The 22,169-nt window shown below is 35.4% G+C and overlaps 1 protein-coding gene across 1 annotated transcript; it reads right to left on the bottom strand.

The window, feature by feature from the left end:
* Positions 1-775: 775 nt before the first annotated feature.
* Positions 776-6,616, bottom strand: LOC126810013 (scavenger receptor cysteine-rich type 1 protein M130). The gene is made up of 6 exons (XM_050534915.2): positions 6,401-6,616; positions 4,108-4,422; positions 2,660-2,977; positions 2,168-2,491; positions 898-1,292; positions 776-799 (listed from the first exon to the last, which is right to left on the bottom strand). The coding sequence occupies exons 1-6, from the start codon at positions 6,486-6,488 to the stop codon at positions 776-778; spliced, it is 1,464 nt and encodes a 487-aa protein (XP_050390872.1). The 5' UTR covers positions 6,489-6,616.
* Positions 6,617-22,169: the final 15,553 nt, after the last annotated feature.

The raw sequence follows: 22,169 nt of genomic DNA, 5'->3' as shown, positions 1-22,169 counted from the left end.
GGCCGAGACTTTGGAACACAATAACTCGCCTTCTAATTGAGCTAGAATGTTCAAACTTGGTGTAGGTGTTTATGAGGTCAATGTCTTGATAGAGTCGAAGATGAGCATTTTCTGCTTATAGTTAGTAGAGATAAGCAATTTGATTGGTTGATGCTTTGGGACACGATAACTTTAGTTCTAATTAAGTGAGAGTGATGAAACTTGGTGTATAGTTTCATTACATCAATACCTTGACTAAGTTCGATGTTGAGAATTGTCTGCTTAGGCTAAGGAGCAATAAGCATTTTGATTGGTCAAGACTTTTAAACATAACAACTCTGCTTCTAATTGAGGTAGAATGTTTAAACTTGATGTAGATGTTAGTCTTGACTAGTCTTGACTGAGTTCAATGATTCACATATCGAGCTAAAGCTAAGCAGAGATAAGCAATTTCCTTATTGATGAAACTTAATGTATAGTTGATAATCAGTTTGCTCGATACTTTTGAAAAAAATAGATGTGCGATTAATTAATATGTGTCATCTATTTATTTGGGAATTTCGGCGGGGGACATCAGCCTCACTGTTGGCTTGTACGACTTTGGTTTGTTTATAGGTCTGTCAGAATAAACCATAACTATCGTTTATAATATAAATAGATATAGAATTAATTCCAACCAAATAATACAGGTATTTTTATTTTATGTTTCTTGTGTTTTGTAAACTCTTTTGTATGATTGGATCCTATATTCATGTGGTTTGTCTGTTTGTGCCACCCTGTTTTTAGATAATATAACTTATGATTTTAATGGTGAAAGTTTCTGAAGTTCGGAAAAGTCTGAATATTAATGTCCAGAGCGAAAACACAGGAAGCTTGTGGCCAAGGATATTCGCAACATAACAAGGCGTAGTGCCATACCAGATACATTCGGTATTTTGTCTGTCTTGTTATTCCACATTTGTGGACTAAAAAGGCAAAAATAAAATAAAAAAACTTACAATCGTCATCATTGTAACAGTATACTCTAGCATCTGAATGAGAACTACTACAGTAAATATTGTTATTATTCAATTCTGTGGCTTGACAGGACTTCAAACTGGTTTCAGTACCATTACATTCCATAGCATACAGCCACATAGGCTTAGATCTTTCTCCATAATAGTCATATGAGTAGCTATGTTGATAGCCAGCCTCTCTACATGCAACTTGGCTTTCTTCCTCACCCCAACTATCTGAGCAGATTGTACCCCATATACCATGGTAATAAACTAAAACTTGACCATCAGAAGTCATCATAGTGTCTCCATCTTGATCTGAAACAAGACATTGTTAATTTATTATGGTGAAACTGGAATTTAACAACTTATACTTTGAGCTTAATTCTGGAAAATGATTGATTTTAACAAATAAGAATTTTAAGTATTTCAGGTGATAAATTCTTTGTTTTTGTATATTTATGCGTATGTATTACGGTGGATGGGGTCTTCACCGCCATGAATCGAGGTATATATCAAAAATGTAAATAGTCTTTAAATAAACTACTGACAGTGAATAATAAAATATTTTCCCGCATGCGCCTCGATTCAAAATGACCAAAGACACGAGACATGCATATATCACCCGTGCAACAGTTGAGTTACGGACGGAAATAGGTCAACAAGACGGTGATTACCGTTATAATTTTTTATGTCATACAAATTTTAAAGGCTATGGCATAGTCATATAGAATTATATGACTTTGTGAGGCATTTTTTTTATCAATGGCACTTACGCGCACTAAGGGCAATTACGAACGAATTGTTGAAATTTCGATAGCTTTATATAATGCGATATGTATATGACAGTACCACAAAAAAATAATGATTACCAAATTCACTGGACGAACTCTCCATCATCTTGTTTTGCTTTCTTTGCTTAATCAATGAAACTTTTGCTTTTGAAAGTCTGTTTATCTCTCCTTTATATTGGAAGTCATTTAAATGAAGGTGAGATGTCTTTGTTTTTGATTGGCTGAATCGAGGGTCAAGTGGGTAAAAACTGAACCAAGGGAGTCCCAGATTTGTACAAAGACTATACATTATCATATTATCTGTAATATAATTATTTTAAGCAGTATTCTAGAACAGGACGGTGTATACCAAAACATCGAATTGGCGGTTTATCATGTGCGTATTATAAAGTATTCTACCTTGAACAGCGTTATTGCACGTCACTTCTCCATTACTGCAAAATAATGTTGTAACATAGTTGCTACAAGTTCTACTATCTTCAGCGCTACATTCCATTAAACTGGCTTCATAACCATTACATTTATATCTTTTATTTATACGTGAACGATGAACATTGAAATTGTTTCCTGGAAGGATTCGTCCACCAGATGGAAACCCCAATTCTCTACAAACAACATTGACAGCATTTTGATCAAAGTCATCGCCACAGACTGTTTTATAATCATTTCCTTCATTAACCAGTAGAGCACCAGATGAATTGCTGAACTTAGAACTAAGACGAACTGAAATAAACCAATTAGAGATTAAATAGTATTATCAATACCAGCGTCCAGTTACCGGTGTACCTTGGTCACACATATATCGTGTATAATCGTGTATATTTGTTAGTATACTCGTAACACAGAAGAACATAAGAAATTAATATAATTTAACTGAATATATTTCCCTACCTGAGTCATAACAGTAAATGCCGGGGTTATTGTAGCAGGAATTCGCTTCATAAGTCCAATTTCGATGTTCACATAAATCTAGAACTGGTTCATTATTACGACAACTGAAATAATTTTTCCAATATCCTCCTGTTATATTAGCAAAACGTGGATTATTATATCTTTCGCCTTGTTTATATCCTAACTGTTTACATATCCGAGTGGCTTTTGAGTCGTAGAGACCGTAATCATCACAAAGATAATTCCAGGTATTGTTGTATTTCACCTGTACACGACCATTATTAGATTTATCACCACCAACCAGTCTGTATTCATTTACTGAAAAATAGTTTAGGCTAATGATGAATTTAATAACTAAAGATCGCTTATCATTTAAAAAAATATATAATTACTTAGTTTATTTATAGAGCTACCGAATTAAAGTATATCGTTTAAAATGTATGCTCAGAATCTCAATCAGGTAATGTGGAGATTTTTTTTTCTATTCTCCTCGCGTTTTCTGAATTTTAAACGCATTTGTAAGTTTCAAGATCTTGACTAAATGCCAATCATATTCATACCAGATATAATACTATTTTTTGTAGGTTATCCCATCTGTGTTCTGCTTAGTGTGTCGGGGTAGACATAGCGGGGGCGTGGTGACCCATGATCTGGCATGCGGAACAAGATCCCGTCCCGGTCCAAAAAAAACAATATTTATATGTGCGTGCGGGGGAGGGGGTGGGGTCGCAGTTCCCCAGTGCCACCGGGTAATAATGGGCTGTGTGGAACATTGCTAGATTCGATTTGTAGCATATCTGACCCACAGTATATGTTTGTCACTGGTTGAGCATTATGATTATAATTATAATGTTGAAAACAGCATTGATACCGCATGATTGTTTTTTCCTATTTGCGAGAGGCGTAAAAATTCAAGGTGGAGCAAAAACACCAATCAAAAAAAATTCGCCAATGGGCGAAAGGAAGTAACTCGCATTTTATTGCAACTAAGATCGCCGAATCGTTTTGTGTGCATGCCACTTCTTTGATATTCTCATAATCGAGCGTACTTAAGCTGTTTATTGCGTTGACAGTAAACAATGACACTGAGACCTGTATATAAATTGTTTTTTTTAATGGTTCGTAAAATCAACCTGCGATCAAGGGCAGATAATATAAATTCGTGAAAAAACACGTGAATGGATCCAGTGGTTAGTGGAGTAGAACGGAATGATACCACTGGGGATACCGAGGATGGTATATCTTATAAGAAGATATTAGAACACCACATAATTCAAACGCACACAACGTGAAGTTCAGAGAAGTCAGAACATTGTAGTCCAAAGAGCAGACACAGGAAGCCCGTGACCAAGGATAGTCACAATGTAACACAGGGTAGCGCCAAACCACATACATTCGGTATTGTTTTTGCCTTTTTAGATTTAAAAGGAAAGATAAATTAAACTCACAATCGTCATCATTATAACAGTATACTCTAACGCCTGAATGAGAACTACCACAGAAATTATTGTTATTATTCAATTCTGTGGCTTGACAGGACTTCAAACTGGTTTCAGTACCATTACATTCCATAGCATACAGCCACATAGGCTTAGACCTTTCTCCATAATAGTCATATGAGTAGCCATGTTGATAGCCAGCCTCTCTACATGCAACTTGGCTTTCTTCCTCACCCCAACTATCTGAGCAGATTGTACCCCATATACCATTGTAATAAACCAACACTTGACCATCAGAACTCATCATAGTATCCCCATCTTGACCTGAAAGAAAATTTATAATTTCGCACTATCTGCAACCTAATTTTAATGAGTGCGTGTATGCATCCGACGATTTGTTTATTCGTTTTTATGTATACACTGGAAAATTCTACTTAGTATTCTACCTTAATTTTCACCATTACAATGCTTACCCTCTCTAGAACCCCTGATAACACTTTTTATATATTGAGTTTATATAGCTAAATGTATGTCTCATCGAAGAGAAATTTAAAAGATATTTAGACGATGTCTTTCTCATTAGGAAAACTAATCTTGGCCGCATAGCAGATTTGCACAAACTTTTAAAGATACATTAGTTAAGATTTTTATAAAGAGTTTGCCATTCTTGCTATAATAATTAAAAAAAATATATGATAAAAAAACAAAACGTTGAAAATTTCAGTCAAATTACTTTGTTCTGAACGGAATTGTCACTATTGGAAGTTTTCACTAAAAAATATGCATCAATTGTGTCTGCACCGTCTTTGAGAATTGGCGATCGTTTGATTGACAGACGATAACTACACCCACATATTCTTGATAATCAAGTAACATGCTCAATGTTGGCCTTTCGTCACCAGTTTCGGGTAGTAACATCAGCGACTGACTGTAAACGTTAGCTTGGTCCGCCATTTATTCATTTAATTTTAAATGTACGACTGTTTAAATCCAAACTGTATCCAAGGCATGCGTGGTTCTACAGAGTTGATTTTGAGCTTGTCGTGTAGCCCCGATCATCATTACTAAATTCGGTACGATAAAAACATAGTCTCGATTATCCAGTTCATGATTTAATTATGAATGAAAGTTGAGCAGCAAATCGGATCCTAATCCAGTAAATATCGCAGGCCAGGAAGACTATGTAAATTAATGTCATGTTAGTATTATATACTTTTAACCTTTCTTGTACGTTACCTAATATTATTTATAATCCATTGTCATGGAAATCTATTATTCTAAGAATTAATATGTATATATGTATGGTATTTTCAATATTTTGTATACATTATTAATATCTGAGACGCCGATAGAGGGCAGACAGCTAGCTTATATGATTTAATGTATTTCAGAATGAAGTAAAGTGGATAATATTTTACCTGGACGTAATGGTGTAACATAGCTGTTACGAGTTCTACTGTCTTCAGCGCTACATTCCATTAAACTGGCTTCATAACTATTACATTTATATTAGCAGTCAACTTGAATACGGACAAATTCAAACTTAACAATCCAGAGCCCTGTTTCTCGAAATCCTAACTAAAGATAAAATCTAAATTTGAGTAAATACTTTAATTTTGATTGGCTAAGCACTAAAATCAATCTAATATTATCCAATCAAATTACTAAAATTTAGATTTTATCTTAGATAAATTTCCGTGAAATATCCTCCTGGTTCTTATCACACCATAAACTCTTGAACAGGCCTATTCGACGGGGGAGTTGATTATTTTTATATCCATTTCCAATGTATTCAAACTATTAAGCCTTTTGTTTACAAAAGATATGATATCAAACTCATTATGGTGGAAGGGCTAATGATTGGGAAAATTGAAAATTATAAGATTCATTTCATATTTTACATATATGTATGTGATAGATACAGGGTAGTGTGAGGTGAAGCCAAGAGTTACATCCATGGTGTTCACATTGGCTTGTGCATAAAAACAAAAATCCCTGACAGTTCGAAACGACAGTCAAAATTCAACTACCTCGTCTTACGAATTTCTATATGGTTGTCCCAAAATGACCTAAGTATTGTGTTAAACCTAGTAATAGCATCCCATTCCATGTCACAGGTAATTAGCAAAGGCGACGGTGGGCTACACCCAGTCATTGTCAACTAACATGGCAGTGATTCAGAAAGAAAGGTATGGTGGTAGCCTTTTCGTTCTCGTATAAGCAATTCGGTGTGAACAAATCAGGGTATGGTTACTCTTTCTAGGACCCCTGATACAGAGTATTTTGGTGTAATATATTATACCTTGAGTTATGGAGTTGCCACCATTATTGCAGGATAATGTTGTGACATAGTTGTTACAAGTTCTCCTATCTTCAGCGCTACATTCCATTAAACTGGCTTCATAACCATTACATCTATATCTTTTATTTATACGTGAACGATGAACATTGAAATTGTTTCCTGGAAGGATTCGTCCACCAGATGGAAAACCCAATTCTCTACAAACAACATTGACAGCATTTTGATCAAAGTCATCGGCACAGACTGTTTTATAATCATTCCCTTCATTAACCAGCAGAGCACCAGATGAATTGCTGAATTTAGAACTAAGACGAACTGAAATAAACCAATTAGAGATTAAATAAGATCAATACCAGCGTCCAGTTACCCGTGTACCTTAGTCAGACGTCGTGTACACAGAAGAACATAAGAAATTAATATAATTTAACTGAATATATTTCCCTACCTGAGTCATAACAGTAAATGCCGGGGTTATTGTAGCAGGAATTTGCTTCATAAGTCCAATTTCGATGTTCACATAAATCTAGAACTGGTTCATTATTACGACAACTAAAATAATTTTTCCAATATCCTCCTGTTATATTAGCAAAACGTGGATTATTATATCTTTCGCCTTGTTTATATCCTAACTGTTTACATATCCGAGTGGCTTTTGAGTCGTAGAGACCGTAATCATCACAAAGATAATTCCAGGTATTGTTGTATTTCACCTGTACACGACCATTATTAGTTTTATCACCACCAACCAGTCTGTATTCATTTACTGAAATTTTAAAATGAGTCTGTTCACATGTAGTTATATTTGTCAATGGTTATTAATTAGCATTATATTAATTTATATGTAAAAGCTATTAAACAAATAAGAAAATATTTGAACTGAAATGAAATGGGGTTTAACACCTACCCCGACTGGTCTAATAATGATGGTGCATACTCCATGCTTGCTATGATGAAATTCCAACTGTCAGGGGATCTTTTACCTGTACGCCAATGTATACACGAGATCTCGTTTTTTGGGGTTCTATCAGATCGACTATACGTCGTCCCTTGCCAGACCCTCTGTTCTGCACCACTGACAAGGATGAAGCACTCGGAAAACCAACGTCCCGTAGATACATTTGCGTGCACGTAAAAAAAATCCTTGACAGTTGGAATTTGATTAGAGAGTAGACCATAATGTCGCTGCTCGGGCAAAAGTTTCATCATAGCATGTATGGCGTATTCCCGAGTTCATTATCCCAGTTGGTTATAAAGTACATAAAATGTTAGTAAGCTATGTTAGTAAGTTAGTATGTTAGTATTGGCGTCGATGGAAGCCAGTTTGAATTCAATTGAATTTTTAAAAATATCTACATAATCATGCTAACGAACCCTTGTTATAATTGTGAATCAGGTTATTCATATAAGTATAGCTGCGTTTTGATTGGAAAACAATTTTTTACAATAATATGTCAGAATATTGTCTTCATAATCAATATTGATATTTAATTAATATTCCGTGTTCTGCATTTTTAACTTATAAATTAATGGACGTAATTGGAACAAAATAAAAACTTACAATCGTCATCATTATAACAGTACACTCTAACACCACCTGAATTACCACAATAATTATTGCTGTTGAATTCTGTGGCTTGACAGGACTTCAAACTGGTTTCAGTACCATTACAATCCATAGCATACAGCCACATAGGTTTAGATCTTTCTCCATAATAGTCATATGAGTAGCCACGTTGATAGCCAGCCTCTCTACACGCAACTTGGCTTTCTTCCTCACCCCAACTATCTGAGCAGATTGTACCCGTTATACCATTGTAATAGACCAAAACCTGACCATCAGAATTCATCATAGTGTCTCCATCTTGATCAGAAATGATCATTGTATCCCCGTTCCCATCTAAAAAAAAAAGGGATTATCTTTGGCCTAGTGATTAATGCATATTATATAACATTAACTATGTAATCTCGTTAGGCAATAAATAGTTAACGACAAGATTTAGTGGTTGAATTAATTTTAAATTGTCCGGTCCCCCACCCCCACCCATTTGAGAACTTGGAGACATAAAAGATTCACGTACTGATTGACATTCACCATCGTTATACCAGCCTTGCGAACAAATTTACTAAGATACAAATTTGCTCGTCTTGGGAATCGATAGTGACGTGTGTCTATCCTAAAGGTAAAGTCTACTGCTTTTTAAGTGTTCACCAACCGACGAAATGATAGATGTCAAAGGTTTTATTGCAGTTTCTAAGAAGATACACATCAAAGTAATTGCTATTATGTACACAACAAGATATTGATTATCAATTAAAAGTATGTGTTGCAAATGATCAAAAAGTAATGTTTATTATGCAATCAAAGAATCAACAAATGTTTATTAATCCGATTTATATATAAGAGCAATGTTTTTAAAGATCAATATAAAATAATTGAACTTACCACTGCGTTTCAATCGTTTTGAAATTTGCTTTTCTCCATCCTGAAATTAGATTTATTATAGTTATGCTCCTCTATATCTATGCACGAGAAGATATTCGCGACTTTAATCTTTAAACGCAACGTTTCAGCCATCAAATCTCAAACACAGTTTGGAATGGTTTGCTGACATTTAAATCAAGACAGAAACGCAATGCCCATTACTTTAAGAAACTTAAAGGGTAGTATATACAGACAGAGAAAGTGTCCTTAACATTTTAAAACATCTACTGTTTTGAAGAGGAACTGTTTACTCAATTGGATGTCAACTAGTGCAGTCGGTTCCTGCTCCATGTCCCAGGTGGCCGGTCGAGAGTTTGGAGGCATAAACACGCGCCTATATACCCAAGAACACAATACCTACGACACCGTATGGCTGGGATTCAATAATGGGTGGGGCTGTCGGTCACATGATTGTAGGCAGCAGACTTGTGTACACGGATGACAACGCTAGGTCACATCGTTCTTGAGCAGTAACAGCTTTTCTCCAAAATTATCTTTGGACGTCGAGTACAGGCACTGAATTCATCAGTATAAACTCTTGCCCATTCAGCAAATCAGACGACTGTGGGATGAGATAAAGGATGGAAGTTGTCATTCCGGCACGATGTGGGTTTACCCACGTTGTTTACCCGCTATTGATCATTGGTTTCATCAATGCCATCTGACTCTGCACCTCCATTCTTATTGTGACTCCTTTTTTTGCTCAATTACGGCATCTTGGAATTCCTTTCAGAATCAAAATTAAAATTTCAAAACCACATTTGTTTTTCCAAGGTTATATTATCAGGGTTCCAGCACTGAACCTCGTCAGACACGTAATGGTAAAAATTACATGGGATCATTTTCACCCCAAACGAACTAAACTACTGTGTGTTTGAAGGGTATTCATTATCTCGAGGATTCTGTAATATATTCGACGTTTATATTCCCAATATAATAATACTCTCTACAATATATTAATGGTTTATTTATCTATAACAACATGTGTACACAATGCCAATATTGTTCATGCGGTAAGAAATTAATGTCTAAAATGGCCCTTTCTTAAATAATCAACCATTAATAATAACCTCCAAGCATCATTCGTACCACATCCATTCATAGGTGATAAAAAGAAGTCCAGATTTGCCCCTTTAAGGTGTCCTGTCCCTACCCGTATATATTTATATTTAACCCCATCTGAAATTTAAATGTGTTCCATAAAGCTGTCTCTTGTTTGGTCAAATCATTTGTAATAGCGATACCAGTAAATAGTTAATTACCTTAAACTCGACGGTTTTACCACCAGTCACAGGATTCAATACAAGAAATACCAGTAGTAGCTTTGTGAACATTTTGATAGCCAACCTATTCACAAATACAATTCTACAGATAAATAATACATAATTTATACTTTTCTTCTAACGACTCCAAATCGATTATGTCGACAGAATCATATAAAATACCTCAATTAATGACAGGTGATTTAATATTAATATCTAAATTCATGTTTAAAACAAATTTCTAGAACCACAATATACAATCAGCTGCTTAGGTGTGCCGAGTAAGGTATTTTTCAAATAATAACATTTGCCTAATATATTTGGTCACCAGTGGATTTTTTTATATCTTAATTTAATAGAATTTGTCGTATTTAGCCAGTATGCTTTAATTATTTACTCAGGGTAATGTTGTGAAATAATTGGTAATTATTAACCATACTTAGTACTCATAATAATAATAATAATACAAAATAATAATGTACGTTTGTAGAGCGCCAAATATATCCAAAAGCATGATCAAGGCGCAATGAGACAGAAAGTCTAATTCTCATAGAATACCCGAAATAAGTGAGTTTTCAGCTGTGATTTGAAAGTAGTCAAGAATGTTCTGGTTAAACGATTTCGTAGACACTGGTAATGTTAGGCATAGGACCTTAAAGTTAATGCGAGCTGGAATTGGGAGCCAATGTAAAAAAAATTAGAATAGGTGTTATGTGAGATGATGATTTGGTTTGTGGTATGATTCTGGCTGCTGTAATCTGTATTTTATGTAGCTTGTAGAGACTGGTTTGATTAATCCCAGATAGCAAACTGTTACAATAGTCTATTCTAGAGAACTAGTGACCGTACTAGAGATTTGGCGGCGTCAATCGTGACGGGGTGTCGAATATCACTGATGCGCCGCAAATTCAAGTAACAGGACTGATGACAAACCAGGATCTAGATAAATACCAAGATCCTTCACAGCACTATGTAACTGATGGACCGAATCCCAAATTTTAACATTTATTTGAGATATGTTCCGAAGGCGTTTATTATGGTCACGATGCGTCATTTTAGCACAACAAGAATCACTTGCAATTTATACAATATTGTGAAAGATGAATCTCTATTTGGAATATCAGTCCAAAAGGGTTTAATTCCGTTCAGTATTTACAAAGACAATATGGAATTGAATAAGCCCACCACCAATTTTTTATCCGTGAAAAGTTATTTGTAAGCCTGTTTTAAATCCGATTGAATCCAAGCCAACAGACTATCAATAGAGTTGGTATTTTGATATATTTTTTTTATGTTTTAATGAAATGTTCTGAATATATAGTATAGCCTGGATTAAGTTGTGTCAAATTTGATACTGTTTGAAAAATGCACACGACGATTACTTTAACCCCCCAAAAAACAGATTATGATAACTGGAATGGAAGGGATGTTTTGATTTTGTCAGCCGTCCTCATTAGCCTAGTCGGTGCAGGACAGTAGGGCGTTAAACCCCATTTCATTTCGCTTTTCGTCACAACTGTAGAATTCCCCAAAAGTCGTAGGATGAGCGCAAATCTGTCATCAAAAGCAAACTGAGGATATTAAAAGCTACCCGGGTGATAGACAATGGATCACTCGACATATTACCAGCGTTGGGTGCACCTCTCATGAGAGGGTTGAGCACTTTATCGCCAACGAACTAATTGGTCGTCATTTTCCTAACGACTTTTTAGGGTGGCTGAACAAAATTTCTTCCTGACCTGCACCAAGGCCGAGTAGCATTGTTGGCAAAATTGTGTACACCTAGAAGGGGGCTATATAGAAGAATAAATGGAAACTATCGACGTTGTACAGATCTTTCACAGATAGGCTTAGACCTTTTCAATCAGCCCTCGTATATCACAGTGGTAATGGGTTAAGTAAACTAACATTGCTGCTGTTCTCCAATCTTGCTACAAGAATGTGCTTAAACTACATTGATCAAATAAGATTTGATAAATTGGGTTAGGAGTTGTTTGGAAACTTCTGGTTTTGCTTATGGGAAACAGAATAATATAAGTACACCAATGTTTACCTAGTACACTGGGAAATAACACTTGCAGACGAATGTTGCGAGCAGCCATTTTGATCTACCCTTAGTGTGGCACTTTTCCCGGGGTTATAAGAGGATGAACTGATTGTTTCAAATGTGGTGTGCAGGACGGAGGGCCTGACAAAGGCAGCTGCCTATTCGTTCTAGTGGACGAAAAACCGAGGAACGGTGTAAATTTGCGTGAACGCAAAAAAACCTTTGACAGATGGAATTCGATATACATGTAAGTGCTGGCCATGTAGGTGCAGAAAAGTAGGACCTTAAACCCATTTCATTTCAGTATCTTCTCTTGTCCCCACGTTGTGTTTCAATAAACAAAATAAAACTCTGTAAACCCGTATTGTTCCGAATCTGTGTTTATATCTATCTATAAAAATAAAAACAAAGATGTGTGTACATGTATATGTGTGTATATTCGCTTTCCAACCCCCACATGTGGTATCAAATTAACCATCGAATTTGGGCCCAGGCGAAATTGAGCATCCGGGCGAATTTGGCCCCGGACGAATATGAACCCGGGCAAAGTTGGGTCCCGGGGGAATTTGGACCCTGGACGAATTTGGGCCCCGTACGAAGCCGGGTATCCCGCTAGTATGTTTAAAACATCAGTAATATACAAACCATTATACAGTTATGTCAAATATTGGATAACACTAGTAGTCACTTCACAATAACGAAAAGTAATAGCCTACTGTTCTTGTCACTAATGTTAGCTTGCGAGCTCGAAACCATTGCTGTTAGAATATATATGATATATAGATACAAGAAATACGAGTTCCATAATATAACTATAAACTGTACGCTAGTGCTAATAACTATTCCCCACAGCTAGCCATCCCGGATAATGCAGTATTGCCAGTGAACACCGTCTATGCTGTTTGATTCTGTCTTTATAAAGGGGAATTCCCATTGAATTGAACACGCTGGAGACTAACCTCTGGCATTTACAACGTAGTATTTGTTGATTGGTCAACTGGTTGTTAATGTTTGACCCAAAGACAGAACTTATAAGGAACCGTGTATTTCTTTTCTAGCAGGGGGGGGGGGGGGGGCGTTGTTTTGTATATGCCCAAACATACAAGGAATTTGTTAAAAGCATTATCTTAATACTAGTGTTCAACTTTATTTGACGGCCCACATGAATGTGAAGTATCACCTGGCACTCAACTGCAACATCCTGAACCCTAACGGTAGTATTAATGGTCAACATTGAAAGAAAAACAATTTATACATTAAACATACATTATGCAAGAGCTAAATCTGCCTATTTCAGGTCTTTCTTTAGGTCTGAAATGTTATCTAAATTATTAATTAGACATTAATTAACCTATCCAGGCCATAATCAACTCTAGATGGCAGCGCTAGCCTGCGATCTTTAGTGGATTGTAAGCCGATTTACTGCACAACTTTCCTTCTCGATTAAACGATTAAATGGATAATCGAGACTATGCTGTTTATCGTACTGACTTTAGTAATGAATATTGGATAAACACGATAAACACATTCCCAAGTACAAAGGTAAAGGCCACTACGGGGTCTAGGTAAAAAACTGGCTACATATACAAACTGTTCTTCTCGGGCATAACATGAACCATAAGTTTTTGAACAATTCTGAATTCAATCTAGCCAGAGCCAAAAATCTCACTAGATCTATTTGGTGCAAACACACCCTTGTAGCAAGACTGAAGAACAACAATATTTTTGGTTTTCAGTAACTTAGCCCATTATGACTATAACATATCGAATTCGTAGTGACAGCAAAATAAATTCCAATAGACTCGTGAATGACAATCGTTAATTGATCTGTGACGACAAAAACTGACGTTCATCCTACAGCCTTCTTGAGAATGAATCCACGGTTAAAAGATATTTTGTTACTTTTGAAATTAAAACATAGGTGATTTTTTTAGGTTAACCGCAGGTATATATAATGATTATCACTTACGTCATGCTATTAACCCGAATAAATATTTAAAGCATACTGACTGAATATCACAAATTATTTTATATTAAGATAAAGAAGAAACCATGGCTGACAAAATATCATGAAAAAATATTATTTTAAAAATACATTACTCGTCAAGCCTAATCAGCTGATTGTATATTGGTGGTTCTAGAAATTTGTTTTAAACATGAATTTAAATATTAATATTAAATCACCTGTCATTAATTTGAGGTATTTTATATGATTCTGTCGATATAATCGATTTGGAGTCGTTAGAAGAAAAGTATAAATTATGAGTTATTTATCTGTAGAATTGTATATGTGAATAGGTTGGCTATCAAAATGTTCACAAAGTTATTACTGGTATTTCTTATACTGAATCCTGTGACTGATGGTAAAACCGTCGAGTTTGAGGTAATTATCGTTTTACTTATAGTTGTTGAGTTTGAGACTAGTCTGATTATCCTTTCAAGGACACCAAATTCCACTTTCCATTATGAGACATTACTGTGTACGAATGATACTTCAATTAACCTACTGCCGTGTAAGAAATTACAGTTGCCTGTTGATGAAATAGATGTACGTTTAGACCAACCAGTAACGAAATGAAATAAGGTTTAGCTAGGGGCGGATACAGAGGGGGTGGGAATGCACGTCCCCTCTTTTCTTAGTAATTTTCTTTTGAAAATATATCTTCCCTACAATAAAAAAGTTTCTCGGGATTAACACTGTTTACGATGTTTTCTTCATCATTTTATTTGTCAATTCTCTATAAAATGGCAATATCCCATATTCTTCATTTATTTATCTTTATTTACTGCGATACCTAACTATTCTGGGTTCGCATTGCTCAGTTCGGATGGTCGTATATATATAAACATACAATGTGCTTTTATATACTACCTTTGCTTGACCTTTAACTTATTACTGATTAGTCAATATATATTATCATGTAAAATGTTATAAAATCTGAAAAGGCACAATCAACATAAAGCGTAAAGATTTATTATATATATATATCAAGCTTCAAAGTACCAGCATAAATGTATTTTGCTGTGTCCGCAATAATACCGGGAATATTGTCGGGAATAATAGGTGCATCCATAACATATAAAACAGAAATACGAATGTCACAAATAGTTTAAATGTAACATGTAACAAATTGAACTTTTTAATTGACTTGCCGTGGGTTTATTCTTGGAAAATCGTAAGAAAAAGATCCAAAAACTTCGTTTGCACCCCACCACCTATTCGCAATTCATGTATCCGAACCGGCTTTTAACGTTCTATTTTGAACTTTTTCGGTCAACACCGGGACCAAACTCCAGCTCCTAGACCAGTATCACTACAGTGGACTCTGTCACATCCGACATCGTGCGGGATCGTTACAATAATTCGGATCACACAGCGTTTTGGAATACCGAGTTTTCTCCAAAACCGGAAATAGGCCTACCGTACTGTAACTTCGAAAACCGGAAGTATTTTTATATTGTAGCTTCGAATCACCAGATTGCTATTCCCTTTATAAATGATAAACTTTTCTGTACTTTCAAAATTTTATTATATTAAATAATTAACAATAACAATGCATGCGTACAATATATTCATAAATCGTTTACATGTAATATCAATGCATGCGTACAATATATTTATAAATATCAATGCATGTAATCGTTTAAAGTAGTTTGCTTAGTTAAGATTACCGGAAGCATATCGTAAGGCGGAGTCCTGGGCAACATCTTCTAACAAATGAATTGTTGCGATCATCTTTTCGTCCTTAATCTGTACGAAGTGTTTAATGTCGTTGAGCATGTGTAGGAATTTTGAATAGGTCAAGTCTGTCGTTAATGTATATTCTTCATCGTCCCCGTCTTCAGTCAATTGTCATTTATAATCTGTCGTTCTATGTCCAGTTTTTCAAGCCAATCAAAGTAAACGGCACCTGTCATCCAAGCTTTGCGATTGGCCGACCAATTGACTGGCAGGTAGATCTTGTCCACTCCCTTAAAACAACTCGGGTTCACTGCTTTACCGATCAAAGTAATCAACACAGTTTTAATCTCACCGATAATTGATTGGTGATTACAAGTTAATCTTTTCTGGCTTCACACCCATTGAGTTTTAATCTCACCGATAATTGGATGCTTCACACCAACCGTTTGAAGTACGGATTATACGGTGTCGATTCAATGGAAATTATGTGACGGGACGGCTGATTGATTTCGGAATCCGGAACATACAGAATTCGGATTTACCAGCGATTTTTTGGCTGAAGTAATAAGGAAATAAATCGGGACATGAAAATCATACCGGATGTCACAGCAATCCTGAGTGATCAGAGATCGGATGTGACAGAGTCCACTGTATAACAAACGACACAGCTTTAATGAATACACTAAATCTTATCAAATCCAGATGTGTTTTTAAATACATTTGGTCGGACCCATAACGGCAGAGCATGCATGCATTGAAGGGACAAATATAGCCGTATTTGTCTAACTGCGGGATGGATTCCGACGAAATTCGACAGGTATATATAATTGCTTAAAGGTGATTGTTCAGATTTAATCAAAGAAACGACATTTTGAAACATTTTTATAGCACGAGTACATGAAGTGAAATTTATTTTCACAGATAAAGTCTGTCATATCTTCTGATTCTCTTTCTGAAGCATATTTTTTTTGGAATACTTTCTCAATCAGTGTGTACTACAAACTATGCGAACTATGTTTGAGATTTCATCGCTGAACCGTTGCGTTTAAAGATTAAAAAACATAAATATCTTCTTATTCGTAGTTATGGAAAAACATAACTAGATAAATATAATTTCAGGATAGAGATAAAAAAACTTCTAAAAGACTGAAACGTAGTGGTAAGTTCAATTATTTTATATCGATCTTTGAAAACACAACACAACCACACTGCTGGTGAGAATATTGCGTTTTTATATACTATATACAGCTACAACATACTGCGATACATTAGAAATATTGGTAAATTATTCACAGCTGTTTTCCACTGGTGTCATTAGCAGACGTCCGGTATCAAGGAATTCGGTCCGGAACATTCGTTCATTCATGGGGTTGAAAGTCGGCTTTCACCTAGGTTGATATCGCAGACAAGTGTCCCGGAACTTCTAAATACCTGTTATAAGACCCGTCTGCGATATCATTTGTCGATTCTATGATTACCCAATAAACTTTACTAATCCTTTCCCACGCATACTTTTAATTGATAAACAATATATTTTATTGTGAACATCTTTGCTCGCTGTCACTATTTTCAGTTTGTACACCAGAAGAAAGAAATGGTGATATAACCGAGATAGACTTCCCTGGTTATGGTTCACAATATGGCAACAATGATAATTGTGAATGGATAATATGTACAAATACACTAGAAGCTAATATTAATATTAAGAGAATGGACATTGAATCGCATACTTCCTGTAATTATGATTCAGTAGCGGTTCAAAGTGATAAATATTGTGGAACGTCCGGGAGAAATATGAATGGTAAGATCTGTCATTTATATTACTTTCATGGCATATCCAATTCAAACATCTAATTGAATAGCACAAAATATCTTTATTATATTAAATGCTTCAGTTGCTACCACTAACGGCTGTATTAAAGTGAAGTTCACCAGTGACGATAGCGTGACAAAGACAGGATTTAAACTTGAGGTTACACCAATTGAAGGTAAATCTACATTAAATTAAGATAAATGTAAATAATTCCAATCCACATAAATCATATTACAACACCCGAAACGCATTCTCATTTATTTGGGAAATTCACAAGTTAACACTTGCTGTTATGCCTATGGTGTATAGCAGCACTGTCATATTTTGTATCATTCAATTGTTGAGAGTTTTAACAGACTGGGTATCTGATGCGAATGAATAAAAAATGTTATCCCTGAAAAAGAAACGTCTTTAAAAACTGTAGTAAATACTGGGTACTTAATTCAAATAACCATGCTCTGCGTACAGTAGAAATACCGAATCTATTTATTTTCAAAATACCAACATAACTGTGCAACCGAATGCGAACGTATTTAGCAATAGCAACCCAATCGTCAAATAACTAGTGGTAATTGCTTGAACTTATTTAATTTAAAAACTCTTATTGATTATTGCTATTATTTTTTAAAGATTATACAAGTTCTGAACAAGTGTATACCACGGACAGCTACTACAGTTCCCAGTACTATCCCAGTAATGATTATTTCAGCTCCCAGTACTATCCTAGCAATGACTACCCCAGCTCCCAATACAATCCTAGCAATTATTACTACAGCTCTCATTACTATCCTAGCAATGATTACTACAGCTCCAATTACAATCCCACCAACAATTACTACAGCTCTCATTACAATCCCAGCAATAATTACTACTACAGTTCTCATTACTATCCTAGCAGTGATTATTACAGTTCCCGTTACTATCCCAGCAACAACTACTACAGTTCCCAGTACTATCCCAGTAATGATTATTTCAGTTACCAGTACTATCCTAGCAATGACTACCCCAGCTCTCAATACAATCCTAGCAATTATTACTACAGCTCTCATTACTATCCTAGCAATGATTACTACAGCTCCCATTACAATCCCAGCAGTGATTATTACAGTTCCCATTACTATCCCAGCAACAACTACTACAGTTCTCATGACTATCCCAGCAACAATTACTTCAGTTCCCAATACAATCCTAGCAATGGTGATTACAGCCCCCATTACTATCCTAGCAATGATTACTACAGCTCCCAGTACTTCATGAGCAATGATCGTTACAGCTCCCAGTACACACAAACATCTGAAAGTTACTACCGTAATACAATGGCGGACATTCGAAATGGTGAGTGTAATCTGTTTAAGATCATAACAAATGTCCACTGCATTTGTCTTCTTTTTAAGGAACATATTACACATTAGTGCGATATGATCTTAAAGGGAATATCCGCTAGTTTATTTCTTCAAATTCTGGTGTTTGATTAGCAAAATTGTTTACATAGACACGATTCGTTCGTTGCTTCGGCTGCGTTACGAACATCTGATGTAGTATTTCCAAACACTGAAAGTCACCAATCGTCGTGTGCTTTTTCGGACAATGTATAATTTTCACGGTTTAATCAACGCTAATATTTACTCAAGTAGGTTATTAAAAATTTAATAAACAACATTAATTTGGAATATCAAATTTCCAAGTGTATTCAATCGGATTAAAAACAAGTCCATTACCATATTTTATCCAACAAGGTTGTGCTGGCTTGTTTATAATGTCTGCTGAGGATGCCGAATGTTGCTAATGTTTCAGTATGTAAATACTGAACGGAATCGAACTGATATTCCTCGTAGAGATTCAACTTTCACAATATTGCCGTGTGAAAGGATTTAAAATCTACCAAACGTAACGCGCCAAAGATATTACATGATGTCTAATGACTTGAAAGCGGTCTTTTTTATAATGGACACATTACATCAATACACTTATCAATGTTCAATGTTGACAAAAATGTAGGACAGCTGCTATGTTTTTGCACACTGTTGTTATGTATGTTGTATAAAATGAAATAATGTCGGTTATGTTAGATTTATAAATACATTGTATAACTTACACTGAAATACCAACGTTGCGCAGACAGATCAATACTTGAAAATTCTATATTTTAAATTGCTTGACTACTTTTTACTACAATGTACACAATTTAACAGTTAATGCATGTCAGTTTAGGTTTCGGCATCAAGACATCAAAGTATGGCCATTAGCAGGGCAATTATTTTGCAAAAGTATCAGTGTAGATTAGGATGTTCGACTAAAATAATTCACAAAAATATTCTGGGCAGCTCGGTTAAATATTCAAATACATCATGCAAGTGCTTTAGGCCAATGCATCGTTCTTGTGGAGTTGCCAACACGATGCTACCAGAAATTAGTCCGTGGCTAGTCCTCATTTTGAAGACATAAGCAATGGTCAACGAGTACGGAATCGATCTGGCTATTTTCGCAAATGTTCTAGCATCGTTGTAAATTCTAGTGGTCCTTTAAACACATACAGCTTAAACAATTGAGGAATATGATATGGTTCCCAAGGCAAGGAATTTGAGCGACTCCTTTACTTTTGCAATTCCTTTAAATGTCTAAAATTTGACCAACGGCAAATCTCCGATTACTGATATTTCTATCTTTATGTGTATTAGTCATTAAGGCCAAATTGTGATGAAAATCTTTCAGATCAAGATGGGGAAACGATGATCAGCTCTGATCGTCAAGTTTTAGTCTACTATAATGGTTTGTGGGGAACTATCTGCCCAGATCGATGGGGTGATGAAGAAAGCCAAGTTGCGTGTAGAGAGGCTGGTTACCAACATGGCTACTCATATAGCTATTCTGGAGATATTTCTAAGCCTATGTGGTTATCTGCTGTAGAATGTAACGGTACTGAAACCAGGTTGAAGTCATGTCGAACAACAAAATTTAACAGCAATTTCTATTGTGATCCCCAGTCAAGTGCTAGCGTATACTGTTATAATGATGGCGATTGTGAGTTTTAACCATTACCTCATTTATCAAAACTGAATATGGAATCAGACTAGTAATTATATCTATATTGACTTCAATGTTAAATCCTTGACATTTAGCTTTCTTACATATTTAATTTTGTGTTTGATATTTAAATATACGTTGACATATATAAGGACATGTGAACAGACTCATTCTTAAATTTCAGTAAATGAATACAGGCTGGTTGGTGGTGATAAATATTTTAATGGTCTTGTACAAGTGAAATACAACAATACCTGGAATTATCTTTGTGGCACTATCTACTCTTCAAACACCGATCTAATATGTAAACAGCTAGGATATAAACAAGGCGATACTTACAGTCATCCACGATTTTCTAATATAACAGGAGGGTATTGGAGAAATTATTTCATGTGTATGGGTAATGAACCCGTGCTGGATGTATGTTTACATGGAAACTGGACTTATGAAGCAAATTTCTGCCCCAGTACACATCCCATTTACTGTTATGGTTCAGGTAGCGTAACTTACTCTCCCGTGATGAACAAAGTTTCTGGGGTGGTGCTGGTGGGGAGGGGGGGGTAGTGAAATGGGCTCCGTTTGTCCGTCGGTCCGTCCCTATTTAGTTTCTCGAACATATTTCATAAACCCATCCCATTTACTGTTATGGTTCAGGTAGCGTTTGTCAATTTCTTATTTTTATTCTTTATCACGAATATAAATATATGTTTGTAATATTTTACTTGCTTGAGTTCAACAAAAAGGAATGAGAAAATAAGAATTTTGTCCCTAACTCCATCTAAGTTTTGAGAGTAATCCTCATCGAAATAACCAGTTTTATTCAATGAAATGTATCTGAGATTTTGACACTGTAATGAGATACCATTTTCTGGCTACATAGATAATGTGTGATACGTATTCATATGTAATTATACATATTAATTACAGATTAATATTATAGGAGATTGTTGATGTTACCATATAAATAAATGTCCGGTACAATACTATTTAATCTCTAATTTGTTTATTTCAGTTCGTCTTAGTTCTAAGTTCAGCAATTCATCTGGTGCTCTGCTGGTTAATGAAGGAAATGAATATAAAACAGTCTGTGCCGATGATTTTGATCAAAATGCTATCAATGTTGTTTGTAGAGAATTGGGTTTTCCATCTGGTGGACGAATCCTTCCAGGAAACAATTTCAATGTTCATCGTTCAAGTATAAATAAAAGATATATATGTAATGGTTATGAAGCCAGTTTAATGGAATGTAGCGCTGAAGAAAGTGAACATTGTTTAAAACCAGTTACGACATTGTCCTGTAGTAATGGTCATAACGCTGTAAATCATGGTAGAGTATTGCATTTATATGTCCTGTTAGGTTTTAAGACTTTCGTCGAAGAGCCTATTGTGATTACTAAAATTCTTATTCTTATTATTCTTTACCCCTAAGGCCTGTATCTCGAAGACTGTGAGATATCGA

This window comes from Patella vulgata, chromosome 1 (assembly GCF_932274485.2).
Source record: "Patella vulgata chromosome 1, xgPatVulg1.2, whole genome shotgun sequence".
NCBI lineage: Eukaryota > Metazoa > Mollusca > Gastropoda > Patellidae > Patella > Patella vulgata.
This window is presented reverse-complemented; position numbering and strand designations above follow the sequence as displayed.